The sequence below is a fragment of the Mustelus asterias genome, chromosome 11 (genome assembly GCF_964213995.1).
Source record: "Mustelus asterias chromosome 11, sMusAst1.hap1.1, whole genome shotgun sequence".
In the NCBI taxonomy this organism is placed as follows: Eukaryota; Metazoa; Chordata; class Chondrichthyes; order Carcharhiniformes; family Triakidae; genus Mustelus; species Mustelus asterias.
In genome coordinates, this window is record NC_135811.1 from 44,737,101 (window position 1) to 44,764,994 (window position 27,894).

At 41.5% G+C, this 27,894-nt stretch overlaps 1 protein-coding gene across 1 annotated transcript in view; it reads right to left on the reverse strand.

Annotated features, from left to right (window-relative positions):
* Positions 1-27,894, reverse strand: part of LOC144500237 (protein CC2D2B-like) — a 190,400-nt gene that overhangs the window by 134,294 nt on the left and 28,212 nt on the right. Inside the window, exons 8-11 of the mRNA XM_078222914.1 lie at positions 21,894-22,031; positions 17,991-18,200; positions 4,316-4,413; positions 1,904-2,044 (exon numbers count right to left, since the gene is read on the reverse strand). Coding sequence (XP_078079040.1) covers positions 1,904-2,044; positions 4,316-4,413; positions 17,991-18,200; positions 21,894-22,031 — 587 coding nt within the window. The remainder of the gene's footprint in view (positions 1-1,903; positions 2,045-4,315; positions 4,414-17,990; positions 18,201-21,893; positions 22,032-27,894) is intronic.

Below are 27,894 nucleotides of genomic sequence, written 5' to 3' on the forward strand. Positions count from 1 at the left end.
CACAAGAGATTAGTGAGAAAAATTAAAGCTCATGGTATTGGGGGTAATGTATTGACATGGATAGAGAATTGGTTGGCAGTCAGGAAGCAAAGAGTGGGAATAAATGGGTCCTTTTCAGAGTGGCAGGCAGTGACTATTGGGGTACCGCAGGGTTCAATGCTGGGACCCCAGCTATTCACAATATACATTAATGATTTGGACGAAGGAATTGAATGTAATATCTCCAAATTTGCAGATGACATTAAGCTGGGTAGCAGTGTGTGCTGTGAGGAGGATGCTAAAAGGCTGCAGGGTGACTTGGACAGGCTGGCTGAGTGGGCAAATACTAAGCAAATGCAATATAACATGGATAAATATGAGGTTATGCACTTTGGTGGCAAAAACAGGAAGGTTGTTATCTGAATGGTGGCAGTTTTGGAAAAGGAGAAGTGCAACGTGACCTGGATGTCATGGTGGAACAGTCGTTGAAGGTTGGCATGCAGGTACAGCAGGCAGTGAGGAAAGCTAATGGCATGCTGACCTTCATAGCAAGAAGACTTGAGTATAGGAGTAAGGATGTCTTGCTGCAGTTATTCAGGGCCTTGGTGAGGCCACACCTTGAGTAGTGTGTACAGTTGTGGTCTCCTAGTCTGAGGAAGGACATTCTCGCTATTGAGGGAGTCCAGCAAAGGTTCACCAGACTGATTCCCGGAATGGCAGGATTGATGTATGAAGAAAGACTGGATCGACTGGGCTTGTACTCATTGGAATTTAGAAGAATGAGAGGGTATCTCATAGAAAAATATAAAATCCTGTTGGGACATGATAGGCTAGATGCGGGAAAAATGTTCCCAATGTTGGGGAAGTCTAGAACTAGGGGGTCACAGTCTAAGAATAAGGGGGAAGACATTCAGGACTGAGATGAGGAAGAACTTCTTCACTCAGAGAGTTGTGAATCTGTGGAATTCTCTAACACAGAAAGATGTTGGGGCCAGTTCGTTAGATATGTTCAAGAGGGAGCTGGACGTGGCACTTGCGGTTAAAGGGTTCAAGGGGTATGGAGAGAAAGCGGGAGTGGGATATTGAAAGTGCACGATCAGCCATGATCATACTAAATGGTGGTGCAGGCTCAAAGGGCCAAATGGCCTACTCCTTCACCTATTTTCTATGTTTCTGTGTCTAACACACAGACCTGCCTCACCAAAGTTACATCTGATATGGGCAGCATCAGAAGTATGTGCAGGTACCATGGATGCCATCTTGGAGGCAAGATGACATCTATAAAATGAACACAGCGTATCCAAATTTGGGAGCCAAGCTGCCCAAATGCCAAACCAACAAAATGGCTAATGTTGTCCTCTTTTGTAGTCTCATGTCCCTGTCACACTGATGTAACAGGAAATGGCTGCTTCACCTGTGTTGTTAGAAAGCAAACTTTGTTATTCTGTAAACTTCCTTAAACACCTAGGTCACTGATTTTATGGTAAGTTAAGAACTCAATTTTTGTTCATATTTTTCTGTATAAGATTCCATAATTCTATCTTGATTGCCCTTTAACAAACCTTCACAAGTAATTTTCTTGCAGGAGGATTACATTTTGTAAATACATTTTAACATAGCAGGAAAGCAAAATAATTTAATACTGTGCTTTAAATAATACACTCAAAGAAAAAAGTGGATTTCATATTAATAATTTAATATTTTAGCTAATAAAATAAAAACTGCTATTCAAAGTATTAATTACTGCAAGTTACCTTCTAAAAGTTTAATTTGTTTGTACACAGCAAATTTAATAAGTAGGCACTGTAATGGTAAAAACTAATCCTTAAACCAGGCCTTTCAATTAACTTGGACAAGTTGATTTTTTAATATATTTTCCTATGGAAAGAAAGTAATTACAATTGGCATCATTAAACAAACTTACTCTTGTACTTGGAGCTTTACTGATGTACAGGTGTACGTTTTAACTTTCCGCAAAGCTTTTATCTGTTTCCAGACCTTCAAAATGCTTGTTAACACAGTATGATCTTTTTCCTTTTCCATATTCAGAAGTCTCTTTGTTTCCCTAAGAACATAAAATGAGGATTGAGTGTTCAAATGTAGTAGGGCATCAATTCCCAATCTGCAATTTGTAAACTCCTGGAGGATTGGAAACATAACAACTCTCCATTATTACTTAATGCACTCCAGGTTGCATTGCTAACTTTTTCATGGTTTTGCTCTGTTATTCCTGGATTCTTTCAGTAAATTAAAACAAAGGAACTGAACAAAACTGGGACCTAAACTCCTTAGTCCTGGGCATGACTTTGGGGCAGCATCATTAAGTTGGAATTTTGAGGCCCAGCAACTCAACTAAGTTCATTTTGAGGTGGCGTCAAAGTCAAATTGAGTATACATCAGGCCCCCTGATGCAGCTCATCTATAGGGACCACAACAGTTTTTGCCAATGTCAAGACCCAGAGGTATGTTCAGGGGATGAAGAATCGCAGTGGGACAATAGCAAGCTTACAGGATTAAAGAGTTGTTCGAACTATGAAAAGCTCAATAAATCAGTCAGTATCTATTGGCCATACATGTAAGGATGCCAAAATAGAAAAGATTAGGAGATTTTTATGCACAGTATACTTAGAACACGTAATTGATGGAGGAACAATCTCTAAAACACTTTTTAAAGCAAAGCGGATAAATACAATTTGAGAAAGAAAAGTTTAACAGGGCAGGCAAATAAACTGAGAGATTAAGTATTGATGCAAGGGACCAAATGGGCTCCTTTTCTGTTCTATAATTTTAGCTGTCACTTTTTTCCATGAATGATCTCTCTGCCACCTGATGATCACATTCTGCTAACAGCTTCATAAGGTAGGAAAGAGGAATTGCAGCAAGAAATCATAGTGAGCATGAAGTCATAGTGACCCAAGATAAGCAGTTAAGTAAAAAGAATCAAAATGGAGCAAGGAACAGCAGGTAGGAGCCAGGAATATGCCAGACAATAGAAAACTGAACCACAGGAGGAGATAGAACATCTGAAGCACCAGAACACCTCAGGGATTTCAAATTAACCTGAATTTACCAGGTTTCAAAAGAAAAAGAGAACTTGCTAAAAATTAAATAATACACAGTCATATGATTACTATCTAAATAATTTCAAGGACTTTATGATCATGTTCAGAAATGCTCATCATGTTGTGAGGATTTTAAAAATATTTTTGGGGAAATATTGTGTTATTCTGTAAAGAAGGTTGTGTGTGGGTGTATGTGTAAATGATTTAATTAAGCCGGGGAAAGATCAATGGAAACTGCTCGCCTGGGGAGTTGAGAGGTAAAAAGGAGTAGAGGTAAAAAACACGTAAGCATTGTAATTCAGCTGTCATAAAGGAGATTCATAAGTAAATAAGTAGAGTTTAGACATTTGCATTAGGGGCTATACAGGGAATTCCATTTTCAGCCTTTAAATTTCAAAGGGGAGTAAGGAACTTCTATAATTTGCAAGGTTTCAGAAGTAAATAAGGAAAGGTTGTTAAATTTTATTTGACCTGCAAGTGGGGAACATAGGAAAATATGGAAAAAATATAATTTTGAAAAGCTAGTTCCTAGTTCAAAGAAGTGATGAGAACAATGGAATTAAATATGAAGGGAAAAATAAGCTAATGGAGAGATTTTGAGCTGCATTGGGATTAGTTGTGTGTGGGGAAGACATCGTGGAAACAGCTTTATGCTGAGAGAAGGTACAAAGTCTGAAGTAGCTGTCCAAAAAACCAGAAAGGCTTTGGGTTTCAGAAGTCTTGTTTCTGAAGTTTCTTGTATTTCCATAACAAAGTGGAGGAACGGTTAAGAGCTTGTGTGGTATACCTTTATTACAGCAATTGCAGTTTTGCCTTGGGCAATATAACGGGATTTTTACAGTTAAACATCTATAAGGGAGAATTGTCTGGAAGGTGCTTGCTTGTGGGTCTGACCAAGTAGATTATTTTGGGGGGTAATATTTTGTAAGATTATTTGAACTGTGCAACTGTAATCTTGTGTGCTTAAGTTTTCTTTTCTTCTTATTAACGAATATTTTAATTTTTAAAATGCCGAACGTGCTACTGGAATTCTACACTGCTGATATCAGCAGGTTTTTTTCTCATTTGCAGAACACAAAAAAATGGGTCATGGTCCCCAAGTTAATTTTCCCTCCAGGATTAGATTTGCTCAACAACCATCTGTTGTGGTCGTACTAATGTTCAGAAATATTATGAATATACTTGTAGCTGATGAAGGGTAGCAACAGCAGAAAAAGTCAACCTCCAAAAGAAAGCCTCATTAAGAAAGCACCAGTAAAAAAAAGGATACAAACCTTATTTGCTTCTTTAAGTCTTCAATTCTACTGGGATTTATAGAATTTACTTCCAGATTTCTTTCCAAGTTTTTTATTGTATTATTTAATGTTTGAAGCTATGGAAAAGAACAGATATGTAAAATACAAACATCTCTAAATTAATTAAGTAATGGATTTTCAGCTGTCTTTTGCCTTAGAAACATACATACAGACATATCAAAAATAGAAGCAGGAATAGGCCATTTGACCCTTCGAGCCTGCTCCACCATTTATTATGATCATGGCTGATCATCAAATTCAATGTCCAGATCCCGCCTTCCTCCTATCTCCCTTGATTCCTTTAGCAACAAGAGCTATATCTAATTCCTTACTGAAATCATACAATGTGTTGGCCTCAGCTACTTTCTGTGGTAATAAGTCCACAGATACACTACTCTCTGCGTGAAGAAATTTCTCCTTACTTCAGTCCTAAAAGGTTTATCCCCTTCTCCTCAAACCATGATCCCTACTTCTGGACTCCCCCACCATCGGGAACATTCTTTCCAAATCTACCCTTTTTAATCCTGTTACAATTTTATAAGCTTCTATGGGATCCACCTCTCTCACTCTTCTAAACTCCAATTAATATAATCCTAACTGACTTAGTCTCTCCTCATATAGCATTCTTGCCATCCCAGGAATTAGCCTGGTAAACCTTCGCTGCCCTCCCTCTACAGCAAGAACATCCTTCCTCAGATAAGGACACCAAAACTGCACACAATATTCCATGCGTGGCCTCACCGACGCCCTATGTAATTTCAATAAAACATCCCGAATCCTATACTCAAATCCTCTCATTATGAGGACCAACATACCATTTGCTTTTTTACTGCCTGTTGTACCTACACACATACTTTCAGCAACTGATGCACGAGGACACCAAGATCTCGCTTAGTATCCACCTCTCTCAAGTCACATCCATTCACATAATAATATGCCTCCCTATTTTTGCTACCAAAGTGGACAACCTCACATTTATCCACATTAAACTGCATTTGCCATGCATATTCCCACAGCCTGTCCAAATTACACTGAAGCATCTCTGCATCCTCTTCACAGGCTTACCCTGCCAACCAACTTTGTTTAAAAAGGGCTGCAGGGAACTACAGGCCAGTTAGCCTCACATCTATGGTGGGTAAATTGTTGGAAGGTATTTTGAGAGACAGGATCTACAGGCATTTAGAGATGCAAGGGCTGATTAGGGACAGTCAGCATGGCTTTGTGAATGGAAAATCATGTCTCACAAATTTAATTGAGTTTTTTGAAGGGGTAACCAAGAAGGTGGATGAGGGCAGTGCAGTTGATGTTGTCTACATGGACTTTAGCAAGGCCTTTGACAAGGTACCACGTGGTAGGTTGTTGCATAAAGTTAAATTTCACAGGATCCAGGGTGAGGTATCTAAATGGATACAAAATTGGCTTCTGTGTGTTTGTAAAGAATTGTTTTTCAAACTGGAGGCCTGTGACCAGCGGTGTGCCTCAGGGATCAGTGCTGGGCCCACTGTTATTAGTCATTTATATTAATGATTTGGATGAGAATATAGGGGGCATGGTTAGTAAGTTTGCAGATAACACCAAGATTGGTGGCATGGTGGACAGTGAAGAAGGTTATCTCCAATTGCAGTGGGATCTTGATCAATTGGGCCAGTGGGCTGACAAATGGCAGATGGAGTTTAATTTAGACAAGTGCGAGGTAATGCATTTTGGTAGATTGAACCAGGGCAGGACTTACTCAGTTAATGGTAGGGCGTTGGGGAGAGTTACAGAACAAAGAGATCTAGGGGTACATGTTCATAGCTCCTTGAAAGTGGAGTCACAGGTGGACAGAGTGGTGAAGAAGGCATTCGGCATGCTTGGTTTCATCGGTCAGAACATTGAATTCAGGAGTTGGGACGTCTTGTTGAAGTTGTACAAGACATTGGTAAGGCCACACTTGGAATACTGTATGCAATTCTGGTCACCCTATTATAGAAAGGATATTATTAAACTAGAAAGAGTGCAGAAAAGATTTACTAGGATGCTACTGGGACTTGAGGGATTGAGTTATAAGGAGAGGCTGAATAGACCGGGACTTTTTTCTCTGGAGCGTAGGAGGCTGAGGGATGACCTTATAGAGGTCTATAAAATAATGAGGGGCATAGACAAGGTAGATAGTCAATATTTTTTCCCAAAGGTAGGGGAGTCTAAAATTAGAGGGCATAGGTTTAAGGTGTGAGGGGAGAGATACAAAAGTGTCCAGAGGGGCAATTTTTTCACACAGAGGGTGATGAGTGTCTGGAACAAGCTGCCAGAGGTAGTAGTAGAGGCGGGTACAATTTTATCTTTTAAAAAGCATTTAGATAGTTACATGGGTACAATGGGTATGGAGGGATATGGGCCAAATGCGGGCAATTGGGATTAGCTTAGGGGTTTTTTAAAAAAATAAGGGCGGCATGGACAAGTTGGGCTGTAAACCTCTATAACTCTGCACCAACTTTGTATCAACTGCAAATTTGGAGATAATACATTTAGTTCCCTCGTCCAAATCATTAACATATAGTGTGAACAGTTGGGGTCCCAGCACAGAAATCCATGTGGTACTCCACTAGTCACTGCATGCCAATCAGAAAAAGATTCATTTATTCCAACTCTTTGCTTCCTATCTGTTAATCAGTTTTCTATCCATCTCCAAAGACTACCCACAATCCCATGCACTTTAACTTTACATCGTAATGTGCTACGTGAGACCTTGTTGAAGGCCATCTGAAAGTTTAAATAAACCACATCCACCAATTCTCCCTGGTCAATTCCGCTATTTACTTAATCATCCTATATGCTTTAAATCTGTAACTTAACAGTTACGGAAACAAATGTCCTCACTACTGGCTCAAATATTTGAGGTTAGCAATGAAGTTACTTTTGTAAAATCATAACAGAACAGGAGGCCATTCAATCCATCGTGTCTGTGCTGGCTTTTCATAGGGACAAGCTACTTCTGCCTTCTCTTCATAGCCCTGCACATTATTCTTCATCAGATAACAATCCAATTCCTTCTTGAATGCCTCAATTAAACCTGCCTCCACCACACACTCTGGCAGCACATTCCAGTTTCTAATCACTCAATGCATGCAAAGGATTTCCCTCATGTCACCATTGCTTCTTTTGCTTTAAATCTGTGCACCTTTGTTTTCAATACTTCCACCAATTTTTGCCCATTTACTTTGATCAGATCCCTCATGATTTTGAATACCTCCATCAAATCTCCTCTCAACATTCCCTTCTCGAGGGAAAATAGTAGCGACTTCCCCAATCTATCTACATAATTGAAATTCCTCATCTCTGGGACCATTGTCATGAACATTTTCTGCACTAATGCCTTTACACCTTTCCTAAAAAGTGATGCCCAGAACTCGATGCTATAGTCCAGCTGAGGCCAAACAAGTGTTCTACACAACTTGAACATTCCTTGCTTTTCCCACTTTATGCACCTATTAATAAAGGCTGAGATGCTATTTGGTTTATTAACCACTCTCAACCTGTCCTGCCACTTTCAATGATTTATGCACAGAGATACCCATGCCCTTCTGCTCATGCACCTTCTTTAAATTGTACCCTTTATTTTATATTGCCTCTCCGCATCCTCCGCCATTTCCGCCAACTCCAGCATGATGCCAACACCAAAGAATCTTCCCCTCACTCCCCCTGTCAGCATTCTGCAGAGACCATTCCCTCTGGCATACCCTTGTCCACTCCTCCATCACACCCAACACCTCACCCCCTTCCCATGGCACATTCCCACCTACCTTTGTTCTGCCATTAACACATTCTGATCTCTTAAAGTGGCACTATGAGCACCCTTCTTAGCCATGATCACCACCATTTGCATTCCCTTTGACTTTTTGTCCATGATATCATTTGTAAATCTTTCCCTCGCCTCCACCTATCGCTGGCCCTCTATCCAGCCTCCACAGCTCCCCCCATCACCTCCCGCACTACCACCACTACCTTATAAATCTCATCCTTATTCCAATTGTCTCCAGCTCTGACAATGAGTCATCCAGACTTGAAATGTTAGCTCTTCTCTCTCTCCACAGAAGCTGTCAGACCTGCTGTGACTTTCCAGCATCTTCTGTTTGTGTTTCAGATTCCAGCATCTGCAGCAGTTTGCTTTTATCAATGTTCTCATACAACTTCCCGATGATAATAAGGGTCAATTCAGTCAGTCAAATGTGAGGTCCTAGAGCTCCACCAATCCAAAAAGACCCTCCTCCCACTTTGATTTTAAAACAGTTTGACATTGAAGGTATTGACTTGCTGCTGTAGAAATGGTGTGCGTCGCCTACTAAACCCATCCCACTATTTTCTATCCTCCCCATCACCCACTAACTTGCCCCCTACCATGATTGACTCACCCAATGTTCCCTGTGTCACCCTTGAACCTCCCCGGTTACCCTTGGGCGGCATAGTGACACAGTGGTTAGCACTGCTGCCTCACAGCGCCAGGGATCTGGGTTCAATTCCCGCTTTGGGTCACTGTCTGTGTGGAGTTTGCACATTCTCCCTGTGTCTGCATGGGTTTCCTCCAGTTTCCTCTCACAATTCAAAGATGTGCGGGTTAAGTTGATTGGCCATGCTAAATTGACCCTAGTGTCAGCAGGGGTAGATATGTGCAGTTACAGGAATAAGGCCTGGGTGGGATTGTGGTCGGTGCAGGCTCGATAGGCCGAATGGCCTCCTTCTGCACTTTAGAGATTCTATGAGAATAAATTCGAATCTACCCTGGACCCTATCACCATCCAAGTCCATATGGCTCCCCTCCCCTCAGAGCCCACACCCATTACTGTGTCCATGCCAAATTGACCCTGCCCACTCTCATGGTCTGTGCCAGCTTTCCTGTCTCCCTCCATGACCCTTCCAATGATACCTACAGCTGCCAAATGCACACCTTGATCCTCCCACACAGCTCCCTCCTACTTCACCCTCTGACAGTCACTGTTCTCTCTTACCATCAGTATCCTGAGTTCTCCTCTCAGGACCCTACTGTCAACTCTCCCGCTAAAACACCCTGTCCCCCTTCCACCTCCACATTTCTGCCTTTCAACCCCTCCCCCCCTTCCCACGTGTACTATCTCCTGCATTGATATCTCCCAGCTTCCGACAGTGGTCTGCGAGAATGCGGAAGGCTGCATCAAGTGCCTGGTAAGTCCAGGAAGTCTCCCTCAATGGGTGCATGCCCCTTATGAAGGGTCATGAAACAGAACAGTTTTAAATTCCAGCTGTTGGGGTAGAAAATTTGAAGAGGAAACAAGGTTTAGTGAGCATTCATGAGATACATATGGAGTTCCTGGCATAGGTCAGCAGGACACTAGACCCACTTTTAACCAGCCATGAAAGTTAAAAGAACTAGATTCCAATCTAATTGCCCAACCTCGGAAAACTGAATTTTTGACTCATGCCAAATCTCGTGCTCCTGCCTGCCACTGGTGGAAGGGAAAGATTCTGCCCAATTTCTGAATTTGTGGATGACATTAAATTTGGGGGATAATGTTGAGAAGGACGGCAACAAAATATAGGGTGATATTAATTAACTTCAAATAATTAGCAAATCAAATTCAACACATAAACGTGAGCTAATACATTAGGAGGTCACTTATTAATTGAAATTTTCAAGTTTAGTTGGAGTAGAGACACAAAGGGATCTCAGATTACAAATATACCAATCCCCAAAAAGTGCATCACAGATTAGCATGATCACGAAAATAGCAAGAGATAGAATTGAAAAATAGGAAAATAGGCAAGTTATGCTAAACCTGTTAGATTATATATAGAGCACTACATACACGTCACAAACCACGTTGATGTTACCTGCAAGGGTGTCACGCCTTTAAGCACCAGTTCGTGGAGCTGTTTTTTTTATATTGTGAGGAGTCACTTAAAACCCCAGTGAAGAACCTGTCCAGCCGTTGGTTGAACCAATTATTAAAGAATATTTATTAACTTAAGAAAAGCAAAATACACAACAAAAAAGACTACGATACCCTAAGCACATGAACAACCACAGTTTGTGTTGAAATTACTCCTTGTTCTAAAATATATCTCTGATCACTGAACTCACTAGGACTTCACTTTCCCAAACAACAACCAAATTAAATAACTCTATAAGTCAAATCCAGCTTATAGTTACCACACAATTCAGGGCTGATGATCAAATCTGGGAAACGTCGTTTCCTGCTCCAGCGAAGGTTTAAACTGCCTTTACAAAGGATTCCAGCAACACTATGACTCTAAGACTTAGATGCAAGACTGTAGCATCTCTGAGAAGTGAAAGATGTCACAGGGTTCCTTGACTGTGAAATGGGTCCTAGCCTTTTGGCTCTGAGTTGTGGACTGGCTTCTGGCTGTGAGGTGTGGACTGCCCTTATCTGTTTCTGAGGGGAGGAACAGTTATGCGGTTTCTCCTTCTGTTATTTCAAAATGAGAATCGGCGACAACATATCTCAAGTTATTTCCTTTTATGGAGCTTAGCATTTCTATGGCCCTAAATAATTTTAGGTAAATTGTTTCCGTTTGGGCAGCCTAACATTTCTTAAGCTGTCATCTAAGTAACCTGTTTCTATTCAAAGAACAGTACAGCACAGGAAACAGGCCCTTCGGCTCTCCAAGCCTGTGCCGCTCCTTGGTCCAACTAGACCAATCGTTTGTATCCCTCCATTCCCAGGCTGCTCATGTGACTATCCAGGTAAGTCTTAAACGATGTCAGCGTGCCTGCCTCCACCACCCTACTTGGCAGCGCATTCCAGGCCCCCACCACCCTCTGTGTAAAAAACGTCCCTCTGATGTCTGAGTTATACTTCGCCCCTCTCACCTTGAGCCCGTGACCCCTCGTGATCGTCACCTCCGACCTGGGAAAAAGCTTCCCACTGTTCACCCTATCTATACCCTTCATAATCTTGTATACCTCTATTAGATCTCCCCTCATTCTCCGTCTTTCCAAGGAGAACAACCCCAGTCTACCCAATCTCTCCTCATAGCGAAGACCCTCCATACCAGGCAACATCCTGGTAAACCTTCTCTGCACTCTCTCCAATGCCTCCACGTCCTTCTGGTAGTGCGGCGACCAGAACTGGACGCAGTACTCCAAATGTGGCCTAACCAGCGTTCTATACAGCTGCATCATCAGACTCCAGCTTTTATACTCTATACCCCATCCTATAAAGGCAAGCATACCATATGCCTTCTTCACCACCTTCTCCACCTGTGTTGCCACCTTCAAGGATTTGTGGACTTGCACACCTAGGTCCCTCTGTGTTTCTATACTCCTGATGACTCTGCCATTTATTGTATAACTCCTCCCTACATTATAGAACCAGCGTTCTATACAGCTGCATCATCAGATTCCAGCTTTTATACTCTATACCTACAGCAATTCATACCTGATCAACTTTAGAAGCTCTCATGTCTCTGGAATGCCCTGATCAAATTTAGAGGTTTGCCACCCTTGGATTTGCTGGCTGTTACTGTTGCCAGGCAGATTTCAACTTTTGGCCTTTTAAATTGTTACTGTTGCTGCTAGGCAGACCCTTGACATGTCCCCTCTTTTTAAAAATGAAATGTCTTCATTTGAAACACATTTCATTTCTCAACCATTTTTTGATCAGTTCTATCTTATTAAACATTACAAAAGTTCAAGAGTACGCATTAACATAGAAGATACCCCAAATAATTTCCGCCCACTGTTCCAAAATGTCTCTTTTATACTTGGGATAAAGCGTCCACAATTACATTTTCTCTCCTAGCCACATAAATGATTTTAAGTAAATGGTTGCAATAGCAAACTCCATTGGAATAACCTGGTGTTGAAATTTCTCCAATTTTCAAGGGGTTGTGATCTGTATATATGATTGCTACTTATCTGCCCAATCCAACATAGCACACAAAAGATGGCGCCAGAGTGAGGCGACTTCTTGCGAGCTGTCCCCAGCATACCCATTGATTACATCTCCAAACTCGATGCCCTAGGATTCTGCTTATCCCTCTGCGACTGGATCCTTGACTTCCTAACCTATAGACTGCAATCAGTAAAGATAGGTAACAACACCTCCTCCACAATTATCCTCAACATTGGTGCCCTGCAAGGCTGTGTCCTCAGCACCTTACTATACGCCTTATACACTTATGGCTGTGTGGCCAAATTCTGCTCCAATTCCATTTTCAAATTTGCTGATGACACCACTGCAGTGGCTCAGATCTCAAACAATGACAAGACGAAGTACAGGAAAGAGATAGAAAATCTGGTGAAATGGTGCGATGACAATAATCTCCCCCTCAATGTCAGTGAAACAAAGGAGCTAGCCATCAACTTCAGGCAACGTAGTGGAGGACATGCCTCTGTCTACATCAACGGTGATGAAGTGGAGATGGTCACCAACAATCTGTCCTTGCCCCTCCGCACCAACACCATAGTTAAGGAAGCCCACCAATGCCTCTACTTTCTCAGAAGACTAAGGAAATTCGGCATGTCCACTTTCACTCTTACCAATTTTTATCGATACATCTTAGAAAGCATCCTCTCCGGATGTATCACAGCTTGATATGGATTCTGCTCTGACCAAGACTGCAAGAAACTAACTACAAAGGATTGTGAATGCAGCCCAGTCCATCATGCAAACCATCCTCCCGCTGCCTTGGGAAACCAGCCAACATAATCAAGGACCCTACGCACCCCAGACATAATCTCTTCCGCCTTCTTCTGTTAGGAAAAAGATACAAGAGTCTGAAAACACATACCAACAGACTCAAGAACAGCTTCTTCCCTGCTGCCATCAGACTTTCTAATAGTCCTATCATATATTAAGCTGATCTTTCCCTTTACCTTACCTGTAATTGCAACATTATATCCTGTGCCCTATCCTTTCCTTCTTCCCTATGTACTCTATGAATGGTATGTTTTATCTGTGTAGCATGCAAGAAACAATACTTTTCACTGTATTCCAATACATGTGACAATAATAAATCAAATCATCTCTGCTCAGTTTCTGGTGAAGGGGTTAAAAATCATTGAATACCATGAAGTTCTTGGGAAGCTGTTAGGACTACAAGTTACAACTGCAAAAACGTTGGAGAAGGAAGGTCCTTGATACCACAAGGGGGCTATGTATCCATAAATCACTGCTTTCCAGGTATTAGAGGGCCACAGATGTATGTTTATTGAAAGCGTAACTATGTGTACATGTCGTGTTAGTAAGTGGACATTGTAATTAGGCAAGTATAGAGTTGCTGTAATTGGTTAAACATTACTGTCAGAAACAAAGAACATAATCAGAACTGCGAGCAGTAATTGGATATTGGTTACCTTCGAATGAGTGTACAATTTCGACTGGTGTATGTAAATCATTTGTAAGTAAACCCAAGGTATAATTGACATTGTATTTCTTTGTGACCACATGACAGAAAGCTGGTTTCTTTGTTATAGATTGAATAAAAGCCATTTTATAACTCCAAAAATCTCTGTCTGGTCACTCAGTGGGGGTGAAGGCAGACAACAGCTGGATAACTGTTTTTCATCCCCTACAGATTAGCGACAAGGATGGGATCCATTCAGGCCGGATGCAATAACGGAACCACTGTTTGGTGAGTATTATCTTTGATTATACTCATGACTGGGTGCTGGCGTCTAGTGCAGCTGCTTAATGAGCAGACCCAGACTCAGAGTAGACCAGACAAAGGAAGTGTAGGACATTGATAACTGGATAGCTGTAAAACCTCTCTCGAGAGTGTGTAAGGGAAGCAAAGTACTTAGTGGTGAGGGGGACGCTCCTAGTGTGCGATTCGCACTGGCGGTCTAGAAACTGCAAAACAAATTGTGCATGGATTTGCACAGGCAGTCCAGAAACCGGGGCACAAACTGCAAACAAATAAGACATGTCAAAAGTTGAGAAGGAAAAAGCCGAGAAGGCAGAAATTGAGTTCATTACTGAATGTGGAGGAGAAAGAATTATGTACCTTCACCTCGCCCAGAAACCTCATAAACCAATTGGAAAAGTGCAAAAACAGGGGTGGTTTCTAACAGACACCTCACTGCACAGTAAAAAAGTGATGGAAGGCCCAAACAAGTAATAAAAGCTCTTGAGCTTGCATTTACAGCAAACAAGCTCATTTAGAAATATATAGAGGCAGTTGCTCCCCTAGCTGCCGCAGCTGATCTAGCAACAGTTAAATATGTGAGGTAAATAGGAAATAGCTGTGTTTGCTGAGACAGTTAAAGTTAAAAATGTAACAAATGCATATTTTTGAGTTAATTAAAATTTGTAGAATTCATTTCAATCAAACTGCTGTAAGTTTCCGTTTGAATGTCCTCACAAACAGAAAGATAACACCTGCAGTTTGGCAGTGATCCAATTTGAATCTTTCAAAGAATTTGGTATGGAATTGAAGTCTATTTGTAGTGCCTGCTCTCCAGAAGAAAGAGGTTAGGGGTGAAGAACTGTCAATTGCTAATTTGGCCCGTTTACGTAAAGTCAAGGGCCAAAGGGGTAAACTGAAGAGGTTAAAAATAATTGGCTAATGGGCAGGAAACAATGAGTGGGGATAGGGGTTCTTTTTCAGGTTGGCAACCTGTAACCAGTGGGATTCCAAAGTCTGTTTGTAGTGCCTGCTGTTCACAATCCCTCTATACCGGGGATTATTCGAGTGAACCTTCTCTGAACTGCCTCCAACTGAATAATATCTTTCATTAGATAAGGGGACCAAAACTGCTCATAGTATTCTAAATGTGGCCTCACCAGTACCTTGTACAGTTACACCATGACTTCCCTACTCTTATACTCCAACCCCATTGAAATAAGGGTCAATATTCTGTTAGCCTTCCTGATTATCTGCTGTACATGTGTGCTAGCTTTCTGTGTTTCTTGCACACTACCCCCAAGTCCCTTTGTGTTGCAGTTTCTGTAGTTTTTCTCAATTCAAATAATACTCTGTTCTTTTGTTCTCCCTTCCAAAATGACCAACTTCACATTTTGAAGGGGAAAGGAACTGTCAACTGCTAATTTGGCCCGTTTGGGTAAAGTCAAGGGCGAAAAGCGGGGAATGATGGGATTAAAAATCATTGATTAATGGGAGGAAGCAGTGAGTGGGGAGAAGGGGTTCCTTTTCATGTTTGCGATTTGTAATCAGTAGAGTTCCAAGGGGTCAGTGCTGAGATCACAACTGCTTACAATACATATTAATCATATGGAGGAAGGAAGCAAATGTACTATTGCTAAATTTGCAGATGACACAAAAATAGGTAGAAAGGCAAGTTGCGAGAGGGATACAAACAGTTTACAAAGAGATATTGACAGGTTAAGTACATGGGCAAAAAGTTAGCAAGTGAAGTATAATGTGGGAAAATGTGAAGTTCGTCATTTTGGAAGGGAGAACAAAAGAACAGAATATTACTTAAATTGAGAAAAACTACAGAAAGCTGCAACACAAAAGGACTTGGGGGTAGTGTACATAAAATTTATTGACTATAGCTCAGCCTTCAACACCCTTATTCCTACAAAACGCATCTCCAAACTTCATGGCCTGGGCTCGGCTCCTCCTTATGCGACTGGATCCTTGACTTCCTAACCCACAGACTGCAATCAGTAAAGATAGACAACAACATCTCCTCCACAATCACCCTCAACACCGATGCCCCACAAGGCTGTGTCCTCAGCCCCTAACTATACTCCTTATACACTTAAGACTGTGTGGCCAAATTCCCCTCCAACTCGATTTTCAAGTTTGCTGATGACACCACCATCAAACAACGATGAGGCGGGGTACAGGAAAGAGATAGAGAATCTGGTGAATTGATACCAAGACAATAACTTGCCCTCAATGTCAACAAAACGAAGGAAATAGTCATCGATTTCTGGAAGTGTAGTGGAGGACATGCCCCTGTCTACATCAACAGAGACGAAATGGAAATGGTTGAGAGCTTCAGGTTTTTAGGTGTCCAGATCACCAGCAACCTGTTCTGGATCCTCCGTGCCGATGCTATGGTTAAGAAAGCCCACCAACGCCTCTACTTTCTTAGGAGGCTAAGGAAATTTGGCATGTCCGCTACGACTCTCAACAACATTTACAGGTGCACCATAGAAAGCATTCTTTTTGGATGTATCACAGCTTGGTACGGCTCCTGCTCTGCCCAAGACCGCAATGAACTACAAAGGGTCATGAACGAAGCCCAGTCCATCATGCAAACCTCCCATCCACTGACTCTGTCTAAACTTCCCGCTGCCTCAGAAAAGCAGCCAGCATAATCAAGGACACCATGCACACCGGACGTATTCTCTTCCACCATCTTCCATCGGGAAAAAGTCTGAGGACACATACCAACTAACTCACAAACAGTTTCTCCCCTGAAGTCAGACTTTTGAATGGACCTATCTTGTATTAAGCTGATCTTTCTCTACATCCTAGCTATGACTGTAACACTATATTTATGCACTCTCTCCTTTCCTTCTCTACATATGGTACGGTATGCTTTATCTGTTTAGTGCGCACGAAACAATACTTTTCACTGTATACTAATACATGTGACAATAATAAATCAAAAAAATTAATTCCATTTGTGCATTGCCCCATTAAGCAGTCTAGGCTAAATCATGTAATCATAGAACCCTAAAGTGCAGAAGGAGACCATTCGGCCCATCGTGCATGCACTGACAACAATCCCACCTAGGTCCTATCACCTTGACCTCACATAGTTACCCTGTTAATCACCCTGACACTGAGGTACAATTTAGCATGGCCAATTCACCTAACCTGCACATCTTTGGACTGTGTGAGGGAACTGGAGCACCCAGAGGAAACCCACGTAGACACGAGGAGAATATGCAAACTCTACACAGACAGTCACCCAAAGCTGGAATTGAACTCGGGTCCCTGGAGCTGTGAGGCAGCAGTACTAACCACTGTGCCACCGTGCCGGCCATCATGTCATACAGGAGTATATTATGACCACTCTTGTATAATGGAGACAGGAAGCCTGTAACTAAAATGATGAGACTTTTTGTTAAAATCTTACATTCCCATATGCCCCATCATCTTTTCTGTTTCATTCCCACTATCATTTACCCTCACACAAGTATCACCTCTCTGTTAATATTGACCCCGTTGTTTATACATTGGTTGCTTTTCAGAACTATACAAGTAATTTCACTTACGCTATCTACCATCAAAAGACTACCTCATTGAGTGAACCTTTATGCCTTGATCCTTCAATTAATGCTACAATCAGTGCACATCATATGTGAATTAGTATTTTGTTCTTTATAATCTTTATAGGCCTATCAGAGTAATTTGCAGCAGCTGTATCCCAATTGGAGGTGTATTTGTGCTTATATTGGAAAATATGCAACTTCTCAGAATTCTGTTGAATTAACGAGAGTTGCTATGATAGTCCTAATAATGGAAGAAAAATGTAGCTTTCACATAATACACAATTTGTTTATAACAAATTAAGCCTTTTAGAATTACAAAGCTCTAAATACAATGAAAGCTACAACCAGAATTTTGCGACTTTTCCCAAAGTTACTTCAATAATTATAAAATGTATTAACATCCGGTCCTTCCCAGAGTATTTTCAATGTTATGAACCAAGAAATATTAAATAGTTTTTAATTAAATGCACCATATGATCACTTACTTTATCTATCAGGAGTTGACTGACATTTTTCTTTTGCCTCGCTTGATAATTGTCATAAAGCTGCATAAGTTTTGCTGCCATAACATGTTCTCTACTAAATAAAGGATGGTGAAGAAAATGCAAATTTGCAATATTTATATCCAGTTGGTAGATTTCAGAAAGCTCCCCAAAATAACCGTCAACAGCTTTTGCTGCTTCACTCACTATTGCCTATAAAAACATGAGAACACAAAACAATAACCTGAAGATTCAAGAATACTAAACATAAAAGTAATCAGTTATTTTATTAACATATTGTTCTATAGGGCATAAAGTTACTAAAATGTCAATAGCCTAAGTAGTCAGAAGTTCCCTGAGATCTGTAAAATATTAGCTTGGCTTAGTTGGTAGTCCTGTTGTCAGAATTAGACATTTGAGAGTTCAAACCCCACTCCATTCAGGGGATAGACTTAGGCCTTTGGTGCTGGAGGATCCCTAAGTGAAGTGGGTAGGGGGCTGGTGTGGGCACTTAGCCAAAGTGGTCATTTTGATTACCAACTCAAAAATCCTATCCCGACACAGGGTGTTAATGATGCTGTGTCTCTTTGTGTGTGTGACTTTCTCCAACATATAAATCTCAGATGGAGCATTCTGCTCAAGCAACAATTATCATTTTTACTGTGTACAGAATGCTACTATGCCAGACTTGAAAATTCTAGCAGAAGGCATTCCATCTTTGATGCGTCAGACACGGTTAGGTCCTTTAGAGGAATGAGCAAACCATACCCAATAACCATGAGTCAGATGAAAGATCCTACACCCTCTTACTCTGTGCGAACCACTACAGCAAGAGGAATAAAAATTCTGACTTACTTAAAGTCAGAATACATAAACATTTAATTCCCACAAGAAACCAACTCCAGGCTTTAGCGCATAGAAGACTAAGGAGAGATTGGAATCTCTAATGGTAGCCATCGTTTGCTCAGTCAACTGGAGTACAGGATGCTGTCACAGCATCCCCTGTATTACAGAGAAGAACCATCAAGATCTTCCACTCTACAATCAACACTTCCTCTAGTTTCCCTTCACTCTATGTGGCCCTTTTGCTGCAATGCTTGGTTCATAGAACATAGAACAGTACAGCACAGTACAGGCCCTTCGGCCCTCGATGTTGTGCCGAGCTTTGTCCAAAACCAAGATCAAGCTATCCCACTCCCTATCATTCTAGTGTGCTCCATGTGCCTATCCAATAACCGCTTGAAAGTTCCTAAAGTGTCCGACTCCACTATCACAGCAGGCAGTCCATTCCACACCCCAACCACTCTCTGATTCTTGGTCAGACATGCATATGTCTTCTTGTGCATAGCCAGTTTGTTTGCTGTGCAGTAAGTTCTGGACAGCTGCATGGCCGCACAGCTAAAAAGGAATTGCTTAGTCCTACATATGGTCCAATAAACCAGAATTTGTATATCTACAGCCAGCCAGTCAGACCGCATGCTAAGGAGTAAAGTTCCTTTTCCTTTACTCTGCAGACAGCCATCTCCAAAAAAGATGGCTACTCTATGGCCAAATGGCAAGAAACACCATGACTATGCTTGATACATAACTCTTGAATGGGGACTAATCTGGATTTCCAACATTAACATGCCTACAAGGGACAATGTAACCATTTAGAGACATAAATCATGCCTTTCTCTCCTCAATGGGACAAACTCTCAGCATGACAAGGATACAGAGCAATTCAAGAGCACTGTAATGGTTTAGGTCTGCTGAATTTTGGTACTACCTATACTCCATAGAATCTATGAGGCATACACCTGCATAAACTCCTTCCTGAAACATTCCACATTTCCAACTAAACACAACTAGTTACTCAGCACAACACATTCATGAACACATAATAAACTACTATGTAAAGTTAAAGCACATGGGATTGCAGGTAATGTCTTGGAATGGATAGGAAGCTGGTTTGCAAATAGGAAGCAAAGAGTTTGCATAAATGGATCTTTTTCTGATTGGCAGTCAATGACTCGTGGGGTTCTGTAGGGATCTGTGCTAGGACCCCAACTGTTCACATCATATATTAGTGATTTGGAAGAGGGAACTGAATGTATTATCTCCAAATTTGCAGATGATACAAAGTTGGATGGGGGGGTGAGCTGTGAGGAGGATGCAGAGATGCTTCAGTGTGATTTGGACAGGCTGAATGTGTGGGCATATACATGGCAGATGCAGTATAATATGGATAAACGTGAGGTTAGCCACATTGGTAGCAATAATAGGAAGACAGATTATTACTTGAATGGGTGTAAATTGAGAGAGGTGAATACTCAGCGAGACCTTGGAGTCCTTGTGCATCAGCCGCTGAAAGTAAGTGCACAGGTACAACAGGCAGTAAAGACGACAAATGGTATGTTGGCCTTCATAGTGAAAGGATTTGAGTAAAGGAATAGGGATGTTTTGCTGCAATTGTAAAGGGTGTTGATGAGGCCACATCTAGAGTATCGTTTACAGTTTTGGTGTCCTTATCTGAGGAAGGATGTCCTTGCTATAGAAGGAGTATAGAGAAGGTTTACCAGGCTGATTCCTGAGATGACAGGTCTGTCATATGAGGAGAGATTAAGTCGGTTAGGATTATATTCACTAGAGTTTAGAAGAGTGAGAGGGGATCTCATAGAAACCTATAAAATTCTAACAGGGTTAGACAAGGTGGATTCAGAAAGAATGTTCCCAGTGGTGGGGGGGATCCAGAACTAGGGGTCATATTTTGAGGATAAGGGATAAACCTTTTAGAACTGAGGTGAGGAGAAATTTCTTCACCCAGAGAGTGGTGAATGCGTGGAATTCACTACCACAGGGTGTAGTTGAGGCCAAAACGTTGTCTGATTTCAAGAAGAGATTAGCTATAGCTCTACAGGCTAAAGGGATCAAGAGATATGGGAGGAAATCAGGATATTGAACTTGATGATCAGCCATGATCAAAATGAATGGCAGAACAGGCTTGGAGGGCGGAATGGCCTTCTCCTCCTTCTAGTTTATCTGTTTTATGAGGCGCACCAACCCAAAGCAAAATGCCATAAGCCTGCAGGAAACCCCTGCATCAACCCAACCTAATGAGCTACTAAAACCCAGCAGTAAACAAGTTGCCCCAGCACGTAACTGGCAGTGATTCCATTGCAGGCAGCCTGCTGTGATGATCACATTATCACCACAGCAATAGTGATGAGGACATAACCTTAGACTAAGGAGTTACCCATTTAAGAAGAAGTCCATTCAGAGGAATTTCATCTCTCAGACAGTAGAATTCTTTAACGCAGAGTGCAGTAGAACTTGGGTCATTAAGGAAGTTCAAGGCTAAAATAAATAGATTTTTAATTTGTAATCAAGGATTATGGGGATAAGGCGGGAAAGTGGAGTTGAGAATTATTGTATCAGATCAGTCACAATCTCATTAAATGACAGAGCAGACTCAATAGGTTGAATGGTCTACTTCTGCTTCTACGTCTTATGATAAGTGTGCCCTACAAGCACCATAAGGAATGTCTCTTCCCATGTATGTGACTGAATAAATAATAATCTCAAAATATATATGTGAACCTATCTTTACTCATACAGCGGCTTCAGAAGATACATGTGAATGTACACTTGCATGTATAATACCTCCATCGAAAGTATGTGGATGTATACCTCCATGCTAGCTCCAGAAATGTATTTCTTAAATATACAATAAACATATTTTTTTAAAAATACTGTTAAATGTTCATTTTATCTGACACTTCTTCAAAATCCAAAAGTACTTTCAAATGACACAGTTTAAAGGGTTTTCAAGTACTCATTTTAAAATTAACTTTCAAAGTATTATTTATTTGTTTTACAGACTGTAAAATTACATCAGCAGCACTAAAGAAGGAAATGGTCACATACCTTTCTGTATACAGTCTCTAAACCTGGCTTAGGATCCTCCACGATATTATCTGGTGATGGTACTCTACACTTCCAGGATAACTTAATTGGGTCTGGCAATGCAATCATATTTCCATCTTCCCCAAACCAGTGCTTTCTCTGTCACAACATTACAGTTGTAAGACAAAACATTTTAGTGTCATTTTGTACAATCCACAATAATCATGAAGACATTTGCTCTAACAATGCTAAATAAAATTTCTGTTATACACATTTTAAACATTTATAATTTAAGTTGTTGTTTTTTTTTAAAATCGATGAAAATTATCTTCCAAAAGAACTTTGACAAATCCAGTGGCTAGCTTGCAAAATCAGTGAAAATTTAAAAGGCAATGCCCATTATAAATACAGTCATTGAAATTTATGAGACTTATTTGCCACAGGAATGTGATAAAAATAATAAAGTAAATGAATTGATAGTGCCCATTGAAGTAAATATGATCTGATAACCATTACCGGAAAGTAGCTGCAGGATGACAAGGATTGGGTCCTGAATACTGAGGGGTATACACATTCAAAAAGAATAGGATGCTAGGTAAATAAATAAATGCGAAGTGATGCATTTTGGAAGAAATAATGTAGGGAGGAGTTATACAATAAATGGCAGAGCCATCAAGACTATAGAAACACAGAGGGACCTAGGTGTGCAAGTCCACAAATCCTTGAAGGTGGCAGCACAGGTGGAGAAGGTGGTGAAGAAGGCATATGGTATGCTTGCCTTTATAGGATGGGGTATAGAGTATAAAAGCTGGAGTCTGATGATGCAGCTGTATAGAACGCTGGTTAGGCCACATTTGGAGTACTGCGTCCAGTTCTGGTCGCCGCACTACCAGAAGGACGTGGAGGCGTTAGAGAGAGTGCAGAGAAGGTTTACCAGGATGTTGCCTGGTATGGAGGGTCTTAGCTATGAGGAGAGATTGGGTAAACTGGGCTTGTTCTCCCTGGAAAGACGGAGAATGAGGGGAGATCTAATAGAGGTGTACAAGATTATGAAGGGGATAGATAGGGTGAACGGTGGGAAGCTTTTTCCCAGATCAGAAGTGACGATCACGAGGGATCACGGGCTCAAGGTGAGAGGGGCGAAGTATAACTCAGATATTAGAGGGATGTTTTTTACACAGAGGGTGGTGGGAGCCTGGAATGCGCTGCCAAGTAGGGTGGTGGAGGCAGACACACTGACATCATTTAAGACTTACCTGGATAGTCACATGAGCAGCCTGGGAATGGAGGGATACAAACGATTGGTCTAGTTGGACCAAGGAGCGGCACAGGCTTGGAGAGCCGAAGGGCCTGTTTCCTGTGCTGTGCTGTTCTTTGTTCTTTAGGTAAAGGTGGAGGGTTAGCACTGTCAACCATGGATGGCACTGGTGCAATAGCTACAGATGAGCTTGGTTCAGGACATCAGGATGTAGAACTGGTTTGGGTAGAGATGGGTAATGATATTGGAAAGACATCACTAATGGGAGTGGTCTACAGACCCCCTCAAAGTGACCAATGAAGGACAAATATACAAGATGATATATTGGGTACTTGCAATACTAAAAATCATGGGTAATTTTAACCTCCATATAAACTGGAAAAATCAAATTGGCAGTAGTAGCCAATGCTTGAGATATTTTTTTTACAGCAGCACAGCCTGGAATAAACCAAAATGCAGCTTATATTAGGCTTGTTTTACGATCCTGCAGGTGGTAGTTTTCCATTCAAGCCAAATCCCATAAAAGAGAAACTTGACAAGCGGTCACAACTGTTTTCTATTTGTATTTTGCCATGAGGAAATATGTGTTCTGAAGTAAGGAGCCACAAATGCCAGTCACAATTGAGAGATTATTAATCAAAGCATTTAGTAACAAAAGAAAATAAAACAAACGCACAAGAAACACACATTTACAGTTAGAATTACTCTTGCAGAGCATTTTCCCCAAAGATTTTACTTCGGTAGTCTCACAAATAAACATCCCTTTAGGCAACAGTACTTATAGATATCTAAACTATGAAAAGTTCCAGTGATATTACCAGAAGACACAACCCAGTGTTGCTATAGGAGATATTTCACAGAGCTTTTCTCTCTCTTTCCCACTCTGCTATGGAAATTCAAGACTTTAAATCAAAACCTTGCTTTCTGGAACAACCAGACACTTCTCTGGCATGGCTGGAGGCTGTTCACTTCAATTCTTCACAGTTCTGTTGCAGCACAGAACATTCTCTTCAGTAGATCTCATACGGCCACTCCTAACACAGCCCCAACCTTTCTTTAAATGTTTTTTTCTCTATCATGTTTTCCCATTGCCCTTATGATTCTTTCAAATTTAATTTTCTTAGGATATAAAAATGGAGAATGAGTTTGAACCTAGCCAGTACCCTAAAACAGATTTATTTCCAAGACAGCCAAGCGACAGGCTCTCCCGGTTCCTGCCAGACACCCAGCGTGAACTATAATACTTTCATAATGATTCCCTAATCCTTCCCCAATTGGGGACAGCTGTGCTGAATTACTAAACTCAGAACATGCATTCTATTGCAAAACAAATTCAACATTAACATTTGGGAGTCCAGTTTCCACCATATCTTGCCATGCTCATGTCTTTCCCAACTCAAATTCACATTTGCAATTAGTTTCAGCATCGTTCCAGCCAAAATACTTCTTGCCTTTAAGGGGTACCAGTTGGCTGGCTTTAAGCAGTAAAGGCTAGTGTTACAATCCCAGCTGTTATTGCTACTGGACAAGTAAAATCTTAGGGTTGAACCCAGCAAGATAGATACTAACTTTTACTTTTTGTTTAGAAAGACGTAAAGTGGCTTGTGAACAGTCATGAGTCATGATTAACTTTTAACAAAAGAATAAAACATTTATTAAACAAAAAATGAACTATTTACTCTTTCACTCCACTATACCTTACACAGATTCATAAGGATAATACAAGTTACAAAATCTATCTCATACTCTAATGTTCACAGTAAGTACACAGTCCATGTAAACCAAAGGTGAACTGTGGTCAGACACAGCACACTGAAACCAAATGGCAGGTGCCACCCAAAGTAGATGGATCTCTCATAAACTCCTTTCAGATGCTTGTCACACTGAGTCAATTCTGTCCTTGTTCCTCTCAAGGAACACATATTGGTGTCTTCTCCCAAACATTGCTTTCTCTCTTCACCAAGGATCCACCTCCAGAGTGTCACCTCTCATTCCAGTGTTCCTCTTCCCTGGATCACCACATGCATTCAAAGTTCACCTTCCGTGCCGTCTCTAAGATACCCAGCCATGCCAACAGAATATCACTGCTTCACAAGTCCATCGTAAAGAGTCGCCAAACTTCGGTAACTATGGACCTCTGGCTTTTCGAAAGCCAATTTCGCTTTTTGTCTGCTTCATCTTTTGGAGTCTTCCTCTTCTCCTCACTCTTAATTTCACTGAACAGGACTTGTATTCCAGATTCCTGTTCCTTTGAGTAGGATGTCTTCTTGGAACTTCTTTCTATCCCGCTCCCTGGTTTTGGGACATTTCTGTTCTTTAGGTTGGGGCCTGCTCTCCAAAGTTGGGCCTGATACTCATTGGTGTTTAGAAGAATGAGAGGTGATCTTATTGAAACATATAAGATACTGAGCAGCATTTGCTGGCCCCAACACCAGCAACTATCATCACAGGCTGGACAGAAAAATTTGGAGAACACGCAACTCTCCAAATTTTCCTGGTCACCGGTGACAGTGCCCACCAGTGAAAATCCCAGCCTCTGACACGGTTTGACAGGGTGGATGCTAAGAGGATGCTTCCCTTTGTGAGGGAATCTGGAACTAGGGAACTAGTTTAAAAGTTAGGGGTCTCCCATTTAAGTCAAAGATGAGGAGCATTTGTTTTCCTCTCAGAGCCGTTAATCTTTGGAATTCCCTTGTCCAGAGAGCAGAGGCAACTGGGTCATTGAATATATTCAAGGGTCAGACAGATTTTTGATCTATAAAGAAGCAAAGGTTCTGAGTGGTCAGTAGGAAACTGGAGCTAAGGTCACAATCAAATCATAACTATAATCTTACTGAATGGCAGGACAGGCTTGATGAGCTACATAACCTCCTCTTGCTCCTATTTCTCCTGATCTTTTGATCTAAAGCTGGCCTGCACCTCTTAAATAGGAGGTGCACTGTGGTGGAAGTCTGTATAGAATCTCTTCTGATGTGGGAAAAGACTGAATAATGATACAAGACAGGAGACAGCTTGTTCTTTGTGGAAGGCATGAAAAGGAGAAGTGTTGTATTCATGGAAGTTCATCTGGACAATCGCTCATCCAGACAATTGCTCAGAGGGCAGTGGTGCTAAATACCCGTGGCAGTCAATGCCAGGAATCAAGTTCCAAGGACTTGTATGGATTGCCACAAAGTTCAATGACCTCATTTAAGTGGTCAAGGTCAGAGAATTCATCTTCAACTACCATATTCCACCAATTTCACCACTAGCCTCACACACTACTCAATGCACCACCATTACTCACCTACTAACAATCGTGGTCAGGAACCTTACCTACCACACACATTGAATACTGATGCAAGCTTCACACCTACATCTCACAGCTTGCACACACAATCACATCACTCAAACTGATTGCATCACACTTTGTGATACAATTTCCACTGTCTGGCAGTCACAGTAGCACACAATTGGAGACAGCTGCACTTGACCGATGAACCAGCACTCATGAAGATATTGCTTGCCATCATTCGAACCACCAAACATCAATAGCATGCTGAAACGTAAATTGACCTTAGTGTGAGGGCTGAGGCCAATAGGCTTGGTACCAGTAGTCCTCTTCTTTTCCTGCTGGAGCCTGTTAAAGAGAGAAGAGATAGTTAGTGATTGGGTGCATAGTCACCAACATTATACAGCATTCATAGTTTCGGTAGATGTCCAATGAGCTGTTAATGGGTCTTCACTGGCTTGGGAGATGCCAATCACACATGCACAAGCCCAGACCTCATCGGCCAGCTCTGCTGCCCGCTCTTCATTTCTTGTGGATGGCCAAAGCTCAGGCATCCCACCTCTGGTCTGGGATCTCCCTCTGTTGTTGTGGTTGATCTTTTCTTGCATTAAGAGATATGAATAGCCTGTGAGAAGGACGAATGCCAATCTGAAGATAAAAATGCTTGCCTATTGTGGACGCTGAGTGATGTGTAAGGACTGAGAACATGATGTGTGTGTGTCCTCAATCCTTACAGTGTGTGTGAGACACTGGTGAAGTCTCTTGTGATGATAGTGTGCAAGGTCTCTGCAAACTGGAGCCCAGCAATTGGCTGATGGGTTTGTTGGAGTGTGAGTTCAAAGTGCGGAGAAGATGCACTTACCCTGGCAGAACAATGAGATCACTCAGCCTCTTCCCACACTGGATCGGGGCTTTTTTCTGAGGAGCAATGACACTGACTGCTGTGGTGACCTGCTCTCAAGCCAGTGTTTTGAAAGTAGTGGAACTCTGGCTCCCATAACAGGAAAAAATATGTTCCACCTTTCCTCCATTGCATTGAGATGGGCCCCCAGTTCATTGTCACTGAGCTTCAGAGCAGCCAGTTCTTTGTTCTTGGGCATTCTATTGCTCGCCAAGACCAGTCCTGGGCCTGAAAGAGTGATGTGCATGTGGATGCAGTTTAAGTACGATGCCAGACCTTTGAGTCAATGAGATTATGGCAGGGCAGAAGAATCCTAGCCACCCTGCCACAAGATATGATGTGCTTCATGTTCATGCATATATAGTGAGCTGAAAAGTGGACAATTTGACATCAAAGCCCACTGCGATAGCCAGTGGGTTCTGCGCCGCCTTTCCCACCAACAACCGCTTTTATTCTCCGGAGTGGAAAATTCCACCCCAAGAACTGAGGAAAAGCAAAAGGATTTGTGTGAAATCACTAAAAACTAGTATATATATATATATATATATACCAAAGTAATCAAAAAAGAAAATGGAATGTTGGCCTTTATCTC